This window comes from Schistocerca cancellata, chromosome 8 (assembly GCF_023864275.1).
Source record: "Schistocerca cancellata isolate TAMUIC-IGC-003103 chromosome 8, iqSchCanc2.1, whole genome shotgun sequence".
Lineage (NCBI taxonomy): Eukaryota > Metazoa > Arthropoda > Insecta > Orthoptera > Acrididae > Schistocerca > Schistocerca cancellata.
Window position 1 is genome coordinate 174,913,271 of NC_064633.1, and position 17,263 is coordinate 174,930,533.

Consider the following 17,263-nt stretch of genomic DNA (forward strand, 5'->3'; position numbering starts at 1 on the left):
AAATTCCAGCTGACTTAGGCTCCCTAACTATCACGAATTGCTGCATGTTTCTTACACCTAAATCTACAGGAGACTCCTCTCCCTTCAGCTTTGACAGTTGGTCAAATCTAGTGGTTATACGCAAAGTACAACTGTCTGAATATCTCCTCCTCCTGCATCGCTTATTTCTGTTACAAATTTTGTATTTCCAAGAGAGGAACTCTCTTATAAGCACACTGGCATCCCCACTGCATTCCCCCAATGAAAATACTTCGCACAAATCTTCGTTAAATCACCGTAAGGTCATGTGGGCGCGATGAGACACTCGTAATAAAAGACAATGCTATATCTTACTAAAAAGAGAAGAGCCTGTAGTATGGTTACAATGAATACTTACAGACTTGTTCCCCAGCTGTTTGACGCGGCAGGGCAGGTAGGCGTGCGTGCCGAGCTGCGCAGACACGTTGGTGGCCGTGCTGGTGTCGAAGTAGGGACCCGTGTACAGCCCGTGTTGGTAAAGTGGCGTCTGCAGCTGCTGCTGCTGCTGCTGCGCCGCCTTCTGCCCACCTGCAAACACAACAATCGGGCACTCGCTAGTTTTCCTTGCACTAGCAGTCCCTCATACATCAGACAATGATAAATGCATGAGAGTTTTCCTTGCACTAGCCGTCGCTCATACACCAGACAATGATAAATGCATGACAGTTTTCCTTGCACTAGCCGTCGCTCATACATCAGACAATGACAAATGCATGACAGGTTTACTCTTGCATCTCTTCGAGGCGCATGATAATTTTGACCACAAGTTTCTACTCAGATGGCTGGAATGATGAGAAGTACCAAGTCAGTCACATCTGTAAAATAGGGTAAGCCGAATGGAGACAGTGTACTGCTCGGCAAAACTTAAGGAGGAGATAGATAAAGTAATACAACATATTATCAGCTTGGTGGAAATGAATGGAAGGGCGAAAGCATGTTGTCACAGGTCTCTCTGTCGTCCACAGAAAGCTGGATGCCACATTGCGTGACGTCCGCGTGGCCATAGAGCAAAAGGGGGCTGGTCCCTGAAACACGAGGCTGTTAAAGGAACAGGAAGAGACAGTGTGTGTGAATCAGCGAGCAGTTATGGTGCACTGTGGTGGTGCTCGTTACTGGAACATAGCCTGGGGAAACATTTTGATCATTTCACACGGAGGATAATCACAGGGAAACAGGAAGCAGGACGAAGTGTAATGAGTATTATCCAGCAATTCACTAATGGTCACAGCACTGTTTCCAGATGCGTGGGGATCGTTCCGACCCACAGGCGCTATCTCACGCTGCACAGTGACACAAGACTAAGGCACACAATCTCACGCTGCACAGTGGCAAGGCCGCCGCAAGTGGGTCGTCTCTTTGCTCGACGACCATTAGCTTGTGTTCCGAAGTCACCCATATGTCGATGCGCCGTTTATGTCAGTGTCAAGAGCCTAAGAACTAGACCAAGGAATTGGGTAGTCGGGTGCTCTTCTCAGGTAAGAACATATACAGAGCGAGTATAATCTTGGAAGTACCGTCATCTGGAGAGAGGAAGCAATGCATCCAGAAATATTGTCGAACTTGATAGTTTTTGTGGCGCCGATGATCTGGTGTGGGGAGGCGTAATGTTGCATCGGCGTACTGATCTTCAAATATTTGAATACAGTGCACTCACAAGTCAGCGTTATTGTGACACTGTACTCCTTCCCCATGTCCGTATTTTTCGGGGGGTGTGACCGCATCGAATAGCGCAGCTGGACTAGCACTCGAGACTAGTGAATAACGGCGAATGGACAGGACTGTCGGTTACTCGACTTAAATCCCACTGAGCACATGAGGCATGCGGTGACGACATGTACTGTACGTCAGAATGCACCAGCGACAATACAGCAAAAAAATGGTTCAAATGGCTCTAAGCACTATGGGACTTAACATCTGAGGTGATCAGTCCCCTAGACTTAGAATTACTTAAACCTAACTAAGCTAAGGACATCGCACACATCAATGCCCGACGCTGGATTCGAACCTGCGACCGTAGCAGCAGCGCGGTACCGGACTGAAGCGCCTAGAACCGCTCGGTCACAACGGACGGCCCCATACAATACAGCAGTTGTCAACCGCGCTCGTGGAGGCATGGGAAGCCCAACCACAAGGACTCTTTACTAAACTGGTGGCCAGCACGGAAGTACTTTGCAGAGAGCGCACTGCCGTTCTTTGTAATGGCACATCGTGTTAAGCACCGTGTCCCGCCTTTTGCAGTGTCCAGGGGACCATCATACATCGGCAGAATTATTGCCTTTGAATAGAAGCGTCATTTAATATCGTCTCGCAGAGTATTTCTTTCAGTTGCCTCATGTATTGTACAGTAGCAGTTCTTTCTATGTATGGTCCAACTTTCATCGAGCTACGTTATTTGGTAATGACATATCTGGTGAAAGTTATTTCTTCCTTAAGTTTTGCAGACCAGTGTATTTAGTCTCTCAGTAAACTGAATAGCGAAGAGTGCTTATGGTGAGGGAAGTGCCCTTCACAATGAGAACGAATTAACTGCCGCACAGACACACTAGCAATCTTACCCATTTAGCGATGCAGTGCAGTGTGGGGTGATTTATGTAAATTCAGTTGAAATTCGTTTCTGGCCTTTATTGTGTAAGTGACTAACCTGTAAACCCCCGAAACCTTAAGGAATCCAACTCACATTTATACAACAGCTTTAGACTTCTGATTGGTTTAAAATGAGTTAATGAGTTAAATATTTGACATTAAGCATGTTTGCGGGAAAAAGTTTCGAAAAGGTTTGATATTATGTTTAAAGTTCGTTGGAGGTCGCTTAGTGCTCTAATTATGAAACACTGAATGAATATATTCTCGGTGACTTGCCCTCCATTTTAGGCAGAAGCTAGCTTTCCATGCATCTCAATGTCATATTTCCCGAGCAGTGTGTCGTACAGTGATATAACTTTGCAGCCACATTAAGTTGTATATGTTGAGTACGTCTGCAAAAAATTGTAAACAAGAGAGTCAGCAGTAAAGAAGCAATAAATTAAAACGTCATGCATGATGCTGAAGTTTTGTGGGATCAACAGACATTATTTAGTAAGCGATAAACTGTTTTCCTTCCCTTCATTTTTGAGAATGCGGATAAAGTTCATAAAGGTATGAAATTATATTTAAGTTCTGTTAGAAATCACCAAATGCTCTCGCTCTCGTAGTAAGCAACTTTGCCTCAAGACAGACAGAGAGTTTCTAACCGTAATGTTTGTACTGTGTTAAACCCTTAGCGTAGAACTGCACTTCTTAATACGTCCATTACGGCAGCTTTTAATTTTTTTAAATTTTCTCAATAATTATATGAAATAGTGGAACTCATATTCTTAGTGTCCCTGGAAGTCGTTACGTAGGCAATCTGCAACGGTATTTGTGAACCATGAACCACGAACCACAAACAGCATTAGCCGTTTAGTACGAGGGCGGTTTGAAAAGTTCTCAGAACGGAATAGAAAAAAGTACTTACATCACTAAAGCTTTCTTTTATTTTTCAATGTAGTCTCCCTGTAAATTAATGCACTCGGTCTAACGATGTTCCTGTGCCTTGATCCCATCTCGAAATTGAGTTTCCTCCAGGTCTGCAAAATAGTTGTCAACTCCGGCCTACAGTTCTTCGATTGAAGTGAATCTTCGTCCACCAAGAAAAATTTTCAGTTTTGGGAAGAGATGGAAGTCTGAAGGAGCCGTATCAGGTAAATAAGGCTGGTGTGGCAACAGTTCATACCTTAGTTCGTGTAATTTTGCCGTGCCACGGCACGTGTGTGTGGGCGCACATTGTCTTGATGGAAGATGGCATTCTTCATTGCTAAACCTGGGTTTTTTGGCGTATCTTTTGTTGCAATTTGTTCAGGAGGTCAGCATAGTATTCTCTACTAATTGTTTACCCACTGGGGAGATAATCTACAAACAGAGTCCACTCCACACCCCAGAACACAGATGCCATGACCTTTCCCGCCGAAGGAATTGTCTCTGCCTGCTTTGGTGGCTGAGAATCAGCATGTTTCCACTGCTTTGACTGTTGTTTTGTCTCTGGCGTGTAGCAGTGCACTGAAGTTTCATCTGTGGTCAAAAACCGCCGCAAAAAATTTTGTTCATTTCTCCTAAAACGAGCCAAAATTGTTCCGATATGTCCATTCTCGCCCGCATCTCGTGGTCGTGCGGTAGCGTTCTCGCTTCCCACGCCCGGGTTTCCGGGTTCGATTCCCAGCGAGGTCAGGGATTTTCTCTGCCTCGTGATGGCTGGATGTTGTGTGCTGTCCATAGGTTAGTTAGGTTTTAGTAGTTCTAAGTTCTAGGGGACTGATGACCATAGATGTTAAGTCCCATAGTGCTCAGAGCCATTTTTTTTTTGTCCATTCTCATGCGGTTTTGATCCAGTGGCGAGAGTCATCGCACCCGTCTTGCAGATAATTTCTTCATTCTTAAGTTAAAATATGATATACCCTTTCAGGTGACATCTGTCAAACGTGAGCAATTTCAAGCACTTTCAATCGGCGACCCCCCATGATCAGTTTGTGCACTTTTGCAGTGATTTCTTTAGTAGTGACACATCTTGGCCGACCACTGCGAAGATGTAAGCTCTCCCGACCAAATTTCAATTCATTTGTCCACTTGGCATCAGTTGTATATGAAGGAGCAGAATCCCCTGGTGTATTCTGGAAATCGGCATGAATATCCTTTGTTTTCATACATTTCTTTATGAACTACTTAATCACTGATCGTTGTTGTTGTTGTTGTGGTCTTCAGTCCTGAGACTGGTTTGATGTAGCTCTCCATTCTACTCTATCCTGTGCAAGCTTCTTCATCTCCCAGTACCTATCGCAACCTACATCCTTCTGAATCTGCTTAACGTGTTCATCTCTTGGTCTCCCTCTACGATTTTTACCCTCCACGCTGCCCTCCAATACTAAATTGGTGATCCCTTGATGCCTCAGAACATGTCCTACCAAGCGATCCCTTCTTCTACTCAAGTTGTGTCACAAAGTCCTCTTCTCCCCAATTCTATTCAACACTTCCTCATTAGTTATGTGATCTACCCATCTAATCTTCAGCATTCTTCTGTGGCACCACATTTCGAAAGCTTCTATTCTCTTCTTGTCCAAGCTATTTATCGTCCATGTTTCACTTCCATACATGGCTACACTCCACACAAATACTTTCAGAAACGACTTCCTGACACTTAAATCTATACTCGATGTTAACAAAATTCTCTTCTTCAGAAACGCTTTCCTTGTCATTGCCAGTCTACATTTTATATCCTCTCTATTTCGATCACCATCAGTTATTTTGCTCCCCAAATAGCAAAACTCCTTTACTACTTTAAGTATCTCATTTCCTAATCTATTTCCCTCAGCATCACCCGATTTAATTCCACTACATTCCATTATCCTCGTTTTGCTTTCGTTGATGTTCATCTTATATCTGCCTTTCAAGACACTGTCCATTCCGTACAACTGCTCATCCAAGTCCTTTGCTGTCTCTGACAGAATTACAATGTCGAACCTCAAAGTTTTTATTTCTTCTCCATGGATTTTAATTCGTACTCCGAACTTTTCTTTTGTTTCCTTTACTGCTTGCTCAACATACAGATTGAATACATCTGGGATAGGCTACAACCCTGTCTCACTCTCTTCCCAAGATAGGCTACAACCCTATCTCACTCTCTTCCCAACCACTGCTTCCCTTTCATGCCCCTTGACTCTTACAACTGCCATCTGGTTTCTGTACAAATTGTAAATACCCTTTCGCTTCCTGTACTCGACCCCTGTCACCGTCAGAATTTGCTAACCAGATGGTAGAGTTTTGTCAGAACTGGCTCTCCCAAGGCTGTCAGTAATTGTAACGGAATGTTGTCTACCCCCGGGGCCTTGTTTCGACTCTGGTCTTTCAGTGCTAACCACTGATCTCTTTTTTTTTCATCTTCGCAAATCGCTACGCGGGAACAACAACAGAGCCCTGTCACCGCCACAGCTCTCTTTCAAGAGCACTGACGCGGCATGTGTTTACAGACAACAGTCCAATGGATATCATGTGAACAACTCGTTTCGCTAGCGCTGACCTCTCGTGATGATTCCGAGAACTTTTCAAACCACCATCATAATAGCTATTTCTGTGTTCCGTATAACGATTTTGCAGTTCATGCAAACAGACGTGAACATCATAAACAACATGCGCAGTCGACTCCGCTCAGTCGATCGACAGCGTCGGACGTGTTGCCGTCGTGTCAGGCGGTGCGCTCCATCAGTAAAGACTCTGGGAGAAGGGAATCGAAGTTGAAGATGACAACATTACAAAGCAAGTTAAATGTCGAACACCGTCATACTGAAACACGAAATGTGGTTCCACGTGTCTACCAGTTTATGGAGAAAGAAGCTGTGCTCGGTGCTCCACTGGAACTAAAGTTTACATTGCAACTAGTGGCTGAAGCAACTACTGTATGGATTACTTCTCTTCGGGGAATCAAGAGAGAAGTGGACATTTTCAACATGTCGTAAGGAAAGACCCAGATGATCATAGAAGGCCACCAAACACAATTTTAATATGCAAGTCTTCCACCGCGTGATGAATAATTTCTACATTAGCGACTAAATAAGACTGACAGTAAAGGGAATTAATAAAAAGTTACAGAGTTTAGTAAATTTTAATGGTTATATAGACAACACATCGTAAATTTCATCGCATTCTAGAATTTATGTTGAAGAAGACGCCGAGTAATCATGAAGTTCCCCAGAACTAAAGAAGTATCATGGCGAGACGTATTGCTTACGTAAATATTGTCCGTAAGTACATATGCGAGTGTCGTCACATTGTCTACATAGATGAAATATTTGTTCTCACTTGTAACGCAGCATTGTATGAACGGAGTAACTATTCAGTACAGGGTCTGTTGGAACCTGATTCAAAAGAAAGTAGAACTATCGTCATCTATGTTGGCAGGGAGGACAATTTTCTATATAATCCCTACGAAAGACCTATATCTGGGAAGAAAACCGGGGATTGTCGAAACGACAGGTATTTCTCAAATTACAAGTACGAAAAGTAGCTCAGGAAGAGATTAATACCTAATTTGCTACCTCTGCACTCGTTATAGGTAATGCAACTTACCGCTATAAGCCACTGACTCGTGTTCCAACATCTAACTCCATGAGGGCTGACAAGGTTATGCTGAGACGCCAGTTGTAATAATTAATCAAAATGAACACACCCGGCCATATCATTTATAAAACACAGCGTGTTAACCGAACGTAGTTATCTGTGAAACGATTTCCTCCATACCACCGATAACTGAATCCTATGCAGCTGATATGGGCAGGAGTCAAGAACGGCGTTTCTGAACTTTATGTGACATTCAGAATGGATATGTTGTTAACACCTGTAGATAAACAAATTGCTTCCGTAACAAAAGAAGACTGCAAGAAACTCTTTGAGCACATAAGTACAACTGAAGAGTAGTATATTTCAAATGAAGGTTTGCTGGACCAAGAGCTGGAGATGATCTTAAATATGGGAAATGGTACAGATTCGAATAGTGAGAGCCATAATGATGAAAGCAACTGATTCCGCTAGTAAAGCTGAAACTGAACCGATTAGCAGTGAAAGTGAAACAAACAGGTCTACTGAAAGTGAAGAAACGTAGGGTTAAGCATTTTCTAAATATATTTTATGTGTATGGAAATAGTCACAGTGAAAGATCCGTACTAGTGGATCGAACGATGAACTACATTTTTTGTAATGTACAATAGAGCCTGCAGTTAAATATCTGCGTATGTCTTAACAGTGAAGCTATTGTTTACGATCAAATTGTACGTTTCACTTGGCTATGCTTGCAAAATAAATCCCGTTTACATTTTCTTATCTGCGCTCGAGCAGCCCCTGACGTCTTTGCTCGTTCGATAGACAGGAGTACCTACCTCTTGCCCTTCCCCCCCCCCCCTAAACCACCCTTGCATTCCCCCTCCTGCGCATATGAGTACCCTCCTCTGTTTGTGTGAAGTGCACATTAACCGGAAAATAAACACTCCCGTGCCTGTCTGAGCACTACGTCGCAAATGGTTTAAAAGACGCGTTGCGGAAAGGCCTGCATGTCTTTATGAAACAGTCTGTAGTCGCTCCTTGTGATCATTTCCAAAACACATTAATAAAAATGTTCCTAAAGGTACCACCTAAGCACTATTGTTTTTGTTAATACGTATTTTTAACTTTCCAGACAGTTCTTGGAAACATTTTCTCTGTGGGTGAAGGAAGGAAAGATGATTAACGTTTAATGGCCCCTCGATTTCAAGGTCTTTATGGTCGGAGCGTAGTCTCGGTTTGTTAAACATGGGGAATGAAATCGGCCGTACTCTGTGAAAGGAGCCAAGCCAGTATTCACTTTACACGGTTCTGGATAGTCACGGAAAACCTAGATCTGGATGGTCCTTCGAGAATTCTTTTGGATGGCAGAACATTCAAGTGGCAGATAAAATAGGAGAATTCCGACTAGAGAAAGCAAATAAAACCACCAGGGAATTTTATATTTGGTATATAAGAAATAACTTATGCCTCGACACAAAGAAAACAAAAATAAAATCGAAGTTACAAGAGGGAAATTAATTTTGCAACATTCAGTGTCTGTTATGCTGCTTATTCGCTGCAGAGCCCGTTTCGCACCATTTGCCTCTAAGTTACGCACTGCAGACCTTGATGGCGGTTTTACCAAAACTCTTAACCATTAAATTTGAAAGCCATTTATTAAAAGTCACCTTTCAAGGTACTAGTTTTTACGCTAATGCACGGATTCCCGGTTGATAAGCATACTACGGTCTTTGGCTGGTAAAGTGAAGGCATCTCTGTGGTCACTAATTTGGAAGTATATTTGGCAGACCAATATGATCCCACGCGGCAGGTTCGAGTGTTAGTGTGCTTCAATTAAGATGTGGTAATGTCCTCCATTTTCGTTGTTCTGCGGACGGCTTTCTGTTATGTGCATTCGTCGTTTTTGCTGTTCTGAGTCTACATGAACGTCCGAACGGGCTTGTGCCGCTGTGTATCGAGTTGAAGTTTTCCAATGGCAATTTCCTGTACTGTAAACTACGGGGATTATGGTGACGTCATGCCATAATCGCACTATGTGGCGTAATATTTTTTCTTCGATACTTTCAGGTCTATGGATGTCCAGACTCAGCTTCCGTTGTTCAAAGAGAGAGATGCACGTGACATTGTGTCGGGATTTCTGTTGTCCATCTCTCCGGTTAGCGTTGGGACTCCGTATATTCCCATTGACATTACATTGCTCAGATTATTCTTTAGTGCACGGATTTGTCTTTTTTTCCAATTCTCCCGTATCGTGAAATTGCACATCGCGTAATCCAAGTGTAAATTTGTTTGTCACTGCGTAGTTTATCTTCTTATTAATAACAAAAATTTCACTGAAGCATCTTCGATATAGTTTCATCCCTCAGTCTTTTGGAAGTTTGCAAAGTTTTTGAACTGTTCACCGATGCTGATGTATGCATACTTGAGACACCACTCGGTTGACACATTTTTCAATGCGTTCTGTGTTCAGCGGAACTGTTAGCCAAAAATAAAAGGAATACAAATATTTTGAAATTTTAGCCTGTTTTTATAGCCCGAAAGATACTGTTGGCGAGACTTCGATACTTCTTTCTGCTCCAAACTATGTTAGACTTTAGGCTTTCACTGGGAGACTGTGTATTATCATTAGACTTACGAATCAGGCTAGGACAGGCGCAATCGTGATCATGGATTCATTCAAACGTTTTTTCAAGCTCCACTTTTATTTTCCGTTGTGCAATGACAGCATCTCTTAGTCTTGAATATTTCAAGAAAGCGATGGTCAGCTAACGTTAGTGATTACTTTTGGGTCAATGCTTTGAATGAAAGAGGAATATTTTCAGGGCATTTTACGTAAGTCACACACCTTATGTATTCAGTTTAGTTCAGCAAGAAGTAGGAGGCTTCAAAGCTCTTGTGCAAACAGTTCTGCACACGTTTCCCACGAGCCACGCATAAAACCTGAAACAGAAACCGCACTATTTTGTAGTGAGCACCATTACTGTGTTTCATTCAACTGGTGGTTAAATACGTCTGCTCCCCTCACTCATTCAAACGAAATGACACAGCACAGAACTTGGGACAGAGCTTATAGGGAGATGCGCCTATGCAGGCATGTGACAGGTACCAATTTGTGCAAGGTTTCCAGCTCTTTCTGTGACAGGGAGTTCTCCTGTTCATTAACAAACGTCTGTTGCGCGTCAGTCTTGTAAATATTTTCCGGGCCAGTTTTATTTTGTCCGTTCTATAATCATTTTCTTTCGTGTCTGTCGGAAAAGGCAATAACTTGGGCTGACACAAAAGGAGTGAGACTGTTAATGCAAATTAGTGTGCTTACCAAACATGTGCGAAAAGTGGTCTCATTTGAATCGACACACGCCTCAATTCGTCACTTATACCAAAAAAAATTTTCGCGTTCGTCTTACGGAATGTTGCGAAGGAGCGCCGCCATTCTTTGCTTCTAACGAGTCTCATAAACGTCTGTAGCAGACTGCTCTTTCATCATTACTGCGACGATCGTGTTTGTCATATCGCAAGAACGCAGTTCGAGGTAGAATTATGTCATTCTACGACAGAGAGGCGCACAGTAATCAAAATATTCAGTTTCCTTTTGGCGGACCTATTAAGTCCCTTTTTGCGTAATGTCATTAATTTCCGTGCAGGACACGCACAATAACGAAACTTTTGAAACCGACACTCATGCCCGAGACGGGCGCTCAACTCACTGGCTCCATTTGATAACATGCGACATTACGCCACCAGCACTGAGGTCAGCACTGTAACAAGGAATATGTAGCTGCAGTGTGGCGTAACGACATCAGTTCTTTTACGTAATCTGACCTCGTTCACAATCTCACCTTTAACCGTGGCACTCGGGCTGCTAAAAACGAACCTCAAAGGCATTTATTTACCTCACTTAATGAAACGCGTTTCGCGCCTTCGTCCTCAAGTTCGTGAGAATGATAAATGGCGCGGCTGGACGAACGATTTGTCATTCATTATCGTAAGGGATTTCCGACGCGTCGAGATATAACGCGATAAATAAATTATACGGACGTAGCCATAATTACCAGGCGTTCCTGCTGCAAGCGAGAGAATGCTTAACAGCCTAGTTGGCGCTTGCCACTGAAAGCATCTGAATTCGCCATTGTCCACTCGCTTCTTCCCACTTTTGCTCGTGACAGAGAGTAAAGGAGGCGTTTCGCAATACTAAAGACACCCTGACTCGCAGTCTCTCATTGTGTCCGAACTAACGCTTGGTAGACGTTTCTAACTTCACGCATTTCTTGCACGAATAACATGCTACATAAAAGGAAATAATGGTAAAACAATTCTACAGACAAACTCCATTTTCAGAACTATCATTTCATCGACTTTCTACGAAAGGGAGGCGAATGACAAATTCGAAACTCAAAAATTAAACTGTCAAAATGCCTTTAGTAGCCAAATGCATAGGTGGCCGCAACGTCTTCACAGATAATCGAGTGCAGTTACTTGAAAGGGGGGACCAAACATGTTGATAGCTCTGTTCAGGGTTTGCCACGAATGGTGAATAAAATTGCAGTGGTTTCGCTCATTAACTGTACCGAAATGGATTTCACTGGCCTCGCATGAATCTGGTAATATACGAGCATTTACATGGTGTAGCGAGCCAGGGGAAAATGTCGTATATATATTCTGTACAAGTATTCCCTGAACAAAGGAAGGATCACGGTTCGAAATCCCTGCGTACCAAGTTTTTCGCGGCGTTTGCTCTTCTGTTCTTGCTCTGCCTGCTTCGACGTGTCCTGTAATAATTACTGACAAGTTGCGGAGCCACTCACACAAACAATGTCAATTTAGTGTGGTGGAATCCAGTAAATTCTGTTGAAAGACACTGAAAGGTGGCTACACTGAGACACAGCGCCAGAGATTGCGCCAAAGAGTATTATTCAGCCACCTCCACTGGCAGTGCTTGTTGAGATGTGGTAGTGGAGAGTGCTTGTCGAGAAGTCGTCGTGCAGAGTGTTTTTTGAGAAGTGAGTAGTAGGAGGTCTGATGTAGCGGTGACTAGTTGTGAGCATGGGCTAGACAGCCGATGCTGTTCGATTGCGGTTGTTGTAATGATCAGAGTGTATGTTTCGTCAATATATATGAAGGTAAAGAAATTTTTTTTTATTTCAAATGTCCTAGCTAACAATGTCTCTTGGTCACAGGTTCAGTCAACAAATCACCTGGCTTGTGTACATGTATTAGAGTGTAATTCTGGTTTTTATGTGCAATTATTGTATTTTTGGTTTTTTTTAATTACTTCATTGTAGATGGCGTTTAAAGCATCTTGTGTTATTGAGGAAGAACCGTGCCAGATGTGTACGTTGAATCACACTTCCACACACAGAACAGTTACATTTGTGCTTTGTTGTTTCGTAGCTTTTATAGTTGCTGGGGACTTAATTAATTAATTGTGTTAACGGTAGTTTTCTTTCATTCTTTTTTGTTATTCTATACAGTCAGATTGCGGAGTAATACTAGTCAGGGCCAACCGGTTACGAGACTGCGTAACCGGACAGTAAGCGACTTAAATTAAAATTATGTGCATAAGATATATTTAATTAAGCCACCATGCACGTGCCAGGATCGTCCCTTGGAATCTTCTGATAGTAAAAATAGCAGACAGTAGTATTGTTGAAGTAATTTGTAGTTTAGTAATTGTAGTCTATATTGCATGCGTAGATTTGGTAATGAACATTTGTAGTTGTCTTGTCTTTCTTCTAATGGTATTTTTGCAGAATTTAATTTTTGATGACTCGTATACGGGTTTGACAATTTGTGCAAATATGAAGATTTCAATTGTTCGTTAATCGTGTTTGTCGGGAAGCATTTCGTGTGACTGGTATTGTTGGAGATAAAGTGTCATTGTGTGTAATTTTCGTATAGTGACGAGTTTTGTATGTTTTGTAAATGATTACGCGATCGATGAAAATGGCAAAAATGATGGATAGTCAGAATGACGAAATTGTTGACATGGCGAACTCGCCAACACAGGAGAACAGCATTATGAATAATGAAGTGGAAAACAATTTAATAAGTCGGGAAAATGGTCCAGAAGCATTTCAAAACTTTTCACAATCAAAAAATTTTCAGAATACGAGATTAACGACAGAAGATTCTGGAACTGTATCGAACACCGATAGCTTTACAGCTATGACGAAAGAAGCTGGTTTAGCGGGAAATGTTAGGGGCGAAAAGAATTTCGAACCAGTTAATATGGTGCAGTTAAGGAGCGCAATATTAAATTTGGGATCACAGTTAGGATCTGAATTAAAAACAGTGGCAACACGGTTAGAAACTGATATGGGAACAATGGAAACACAGATAAGATCTGAATTAAAAGCAGTGGGATCACAGTTACGATCTGAATTAAAAACAGATATGGGAACAATGGAAACACGGTTAGACTCACTGGGATCGCAGTTAGGATCTGAATTAAAAACAGAGATGGGAACTTTGGCAACACGATTAGAAAGTGATATGGGAACAATGGAAACACCGTTAGACTCACGGATAGGGACATGTTTCAAAAACATGAAAGATGAATTAAAAAAAGAAATTAGAGAAGAAGTACAACTGATTTTGAATGCTCACAATAATAGATTAATTTCAATAGAAATCAGACAAAAGGAACAGGATAGAGAACAGGAAGCAAGAGTCCGGCAGTTCTCCCGTGTTTTTATGGAACAGGAAGCAAGAGGTCGCGCGGTAGTACAAAAATTTTCAGAGTTAAATTTACAACGTGCACACGATAAGGAAGAAATATTTGAAAGAATCGAGGAATCCGTACCAAATGACAGAATAAATAACTTAACACAACATTATGAACAATTAACTACTAAATGTGTCAATACTGAATCCCGAGTCACGAGACTTACGGAAGAAGTAAATAAACAGAAAGAAAAAATAGGTGACTTATCGGAAAGAGTTGAGGAGATTTCAGATAAATTGACAAGTCTTAGTTTAAATGGGGACGGAGATTCTGATGATACAGCTCCACGGCCATTTGCAGAAACCGAAGAGTACCAGAACATAAATAAGCATGTTGAAAATCAGGGAAAATTTAATGAACGCGTTAAAAGGGAATTTGAGACATTACGAAAGCAAGTCAAACAAATTGAAGGCGAAATCGTAGGAAAAGACAGCAGGAGAAATTTAGAATCACAGATAGCAGAAGGGTTTGAAGAAAATAATTTGTTTCATTTACGAGATGCAACAAGAGAGCGCCAGGCGCGCGAACTTGACAATAATCGACATTGGGACTGGGACAGACGCGGTAGGTCTTTGTCGCCACGAGGAGAAAACTTTGAGTATAAACACTTCTTAACTGTTCGGAAATTTAAGATCTTTCGCAATTCTAAGAACGACATACATCCATGTTCATCGTTAGATCAATTTATGTACGCACTTCCACCGAATTGGCCACTAAGTCACAAACTGGAATTTATGTGTGGATATTTAGAAAACGAACCGGTGACGCGGATGCGCGCACTTATTAGAGATTGTAATAATCTAAATGATTTTCATCATGCATTTCTATCGGCATATTGGTCCGAAAACACGCAAGACAGAGTCAAACATAGTCTTATTATGCAGCGTAATTTTAATCAGTCTGAGTTCCGCACGCCAGCAGAATACTTTTAAGACATGATTCGAAAGAATCAATTCCTGTCCAACCCTTATAGTCCGACTGAATTAATTCGCATTTGTTTAACTAAGCTGCCACAATCGATAAGACAAATTGCTTTAGCCGGAAGATGTAAAGACGACATTGAGACTTTTAAGACGTTGCTACAAGATCTTGAGTATGACAACGACGACGGGACTTCTTGCAATTTTTTCAGTAACAGTAATTTCAATAGATTTTCAAAGATAAAGAATAATGATCGGAACGGACGTTATATGGCTAATTTTGAGAATGACAGACGAAACAGACAGGATAATACATACCAGCCTTATGACAATAACAGACGGTCTAACAGAAATTACACAGACAATTATAATAACGGAAATTCCTACCGGAATGATCAATCATACGGAAACAGTAATCGGAATCATCAAAACAGAAATTATTCATACAATAATAGGAATTCTTACTATAGAAATAACCAGGGTAGTAGATATAACAATAATTTCAGAAGTGACAGTCGAAATTACACAAGAAGTAGTCGTGCAGATAGCCAGGAAAACAGAAATTTTAATAACAGACACAACCAAGAATTTACATCTAACAGACAGGAGGGGCCTACTTGGCATCCTCCGCGTGACAGAAATTCAGAGAGACATGTGCAAATCGTAGAAATTGATCCGCGAAATGACGGAAATAATCAAAGACGTGACGCGAACAATCGACAATGACTTGTAGCTTCGGCTTCTGGCAGCAATATAGACGGTTCAGAAAGTAATGACACTACGACTTTACACTACGTACGCCTGGAAGACATGAGAGACATTTTGCTAGACGAAAAGGAAAATAATGTAGACGCATTTTTACATCCTGTTATTGAAGTATGTGTGGGTAAGAATAAGTTCACTGCAGTTTTAGATTCTGGGAGCCCATTGAATGTCATTAGTGAATCAGTTTTTCGTATATGTGTAAGAACTATTGCTTGTCCTGTGTTACCTGTTTCTAAAACTACAATTCGAGGAGCTATTTCTGGAAAAAGTGTGGAAGTCAAACAACAGACCAACTTAAATTTCATTTGTCAAGGATACGAATTTTCTGCTCATTTTATTATTGTTCCATTACTCAGTACACAAATTACCTTAGGTATGGAGTTTCTTAACACACATAAGGCAATTTTAAACTTTAAAGATGGAAGTGTGAATTTGACTATTGCCGGAATGCTGAGATGTTTGAAATTTTTCGAGTGTTTAACAAAATCTGAATCAGACACAAAATGTTTAAGGTTTCTTACTTCTGATGTTTTCGTTGAGCATTATGACGACAATGTGTTCATTCATGACAATGACAATAGATACAGAGACGGGATGGATGATATAATTAATAGCGAAGAATTAATTAATGAAAAGGTTAAGAAAGCTGAAGTGCCAGATGACGTTGCAAGAGAAGAACTGCACCAAATTTTGACTTCACATGCTACAGTATTTAGTCATCACACAGGAACTATACAAGGCTTACAATATTTATTTAAAGTAAACGAACACACACCATTTCGGGGGGAAACGTACCCTATTCCTTTGGCTTACAGAGACAAGGTTAAGAGTGAACTTTAATACATGTTAGATCAAGGCATTATTGAGCCAGCAGTCAGTCCTTATACCAGCCCATTACACGTCGTTCTTAAAAAGGATGGGTCAATTCGTTTGGTTCTGGATTCCAGACACATAAATAATATCATCATTCCTGAAACTGACCGTCCACAAAATTTAGATGAACTTCTTCAACATTTCCATGGAATTAAAGTTTTATCCACGATTGATATGCGCGCAAGTTTTTGGCAAATAGAACTCCATCCGGATTGTAGAAAATACACTGCCTTTTTAGCCTTTGGTAACTGTTATCAATTCCGGAAATTACTGTTTGGACTTACTGTATCTTCAGCAGTATTCATTCGTAGTTTAAACGAAATTTTATCTGTTTATCTTCGTGACAATATTACTTCATATGTTGACGATATTCTTATTGCTAAACGTTGTTGGAGTGAGCATAACAAAATTTTGGATTCATTATTACGTATTTTTGCAAGAGTTGGCATTACAGAGAACTTTAAAAAATCTGAATTTGGTCGTTTTCAGGTGAAATTTCTTGGTCATATTATTTCTACAGAAGGTATTCTTCCTGATCCAGTGAAACTAGACGCTATTCGTAATTATGCTGTTCCTACTACAGAACGTGATGTTGGTAATTTCCTTGGTATCTGTAATTTTCTTAGACGCTTTGTTAGATTGGACAATTTGGCCACACCTCGTTTATGTGAACTGTCTGGAAAGAATTCTAATTGGGGTTGGGATGGGGAAGCTCAATCAGAATTTGAACAACTTCGTGATGCTTTAGTTGCGGCTCCACTTCTTTCACACCCGGATTTATCTAAAGATTTTTGTTTGGCGACGGACTCATCATACAAAGGCCTAGGTGCACACTTATTTTAAGAGATATAAGAAGACGGCGTTG

General features: G+C 41.2%; 1 protein-coding gene across 1 annotated transcript in view; it reads right to left on the minus strand.

The window, feature by feature from the left end:
* Positions 1 to 10,842, minus strand: part of LOC126095451 (hemicentin-2-like) — a 114,767-nt gene extending 103,925 nt beyond the window's left edge. The window contains exons 1-2 of the mRNA XM_049910244.1: positions 10,824 to 10,842; positions 377 to 546 (exon numbers count right to left, since the gene is read on the minus strand). Of these exons, the coding sequence (XP_049766201.1) occupies positions 377 to 546; positions 10,824 to 10,842 (189 nt within the window). The remainder of the gene's footprint in view (positions 1 to 376; positions 547 to 10,823) is intronic.
* Positions 10,843 to 17,263: the final 6,421 nt, after the last annotated feature.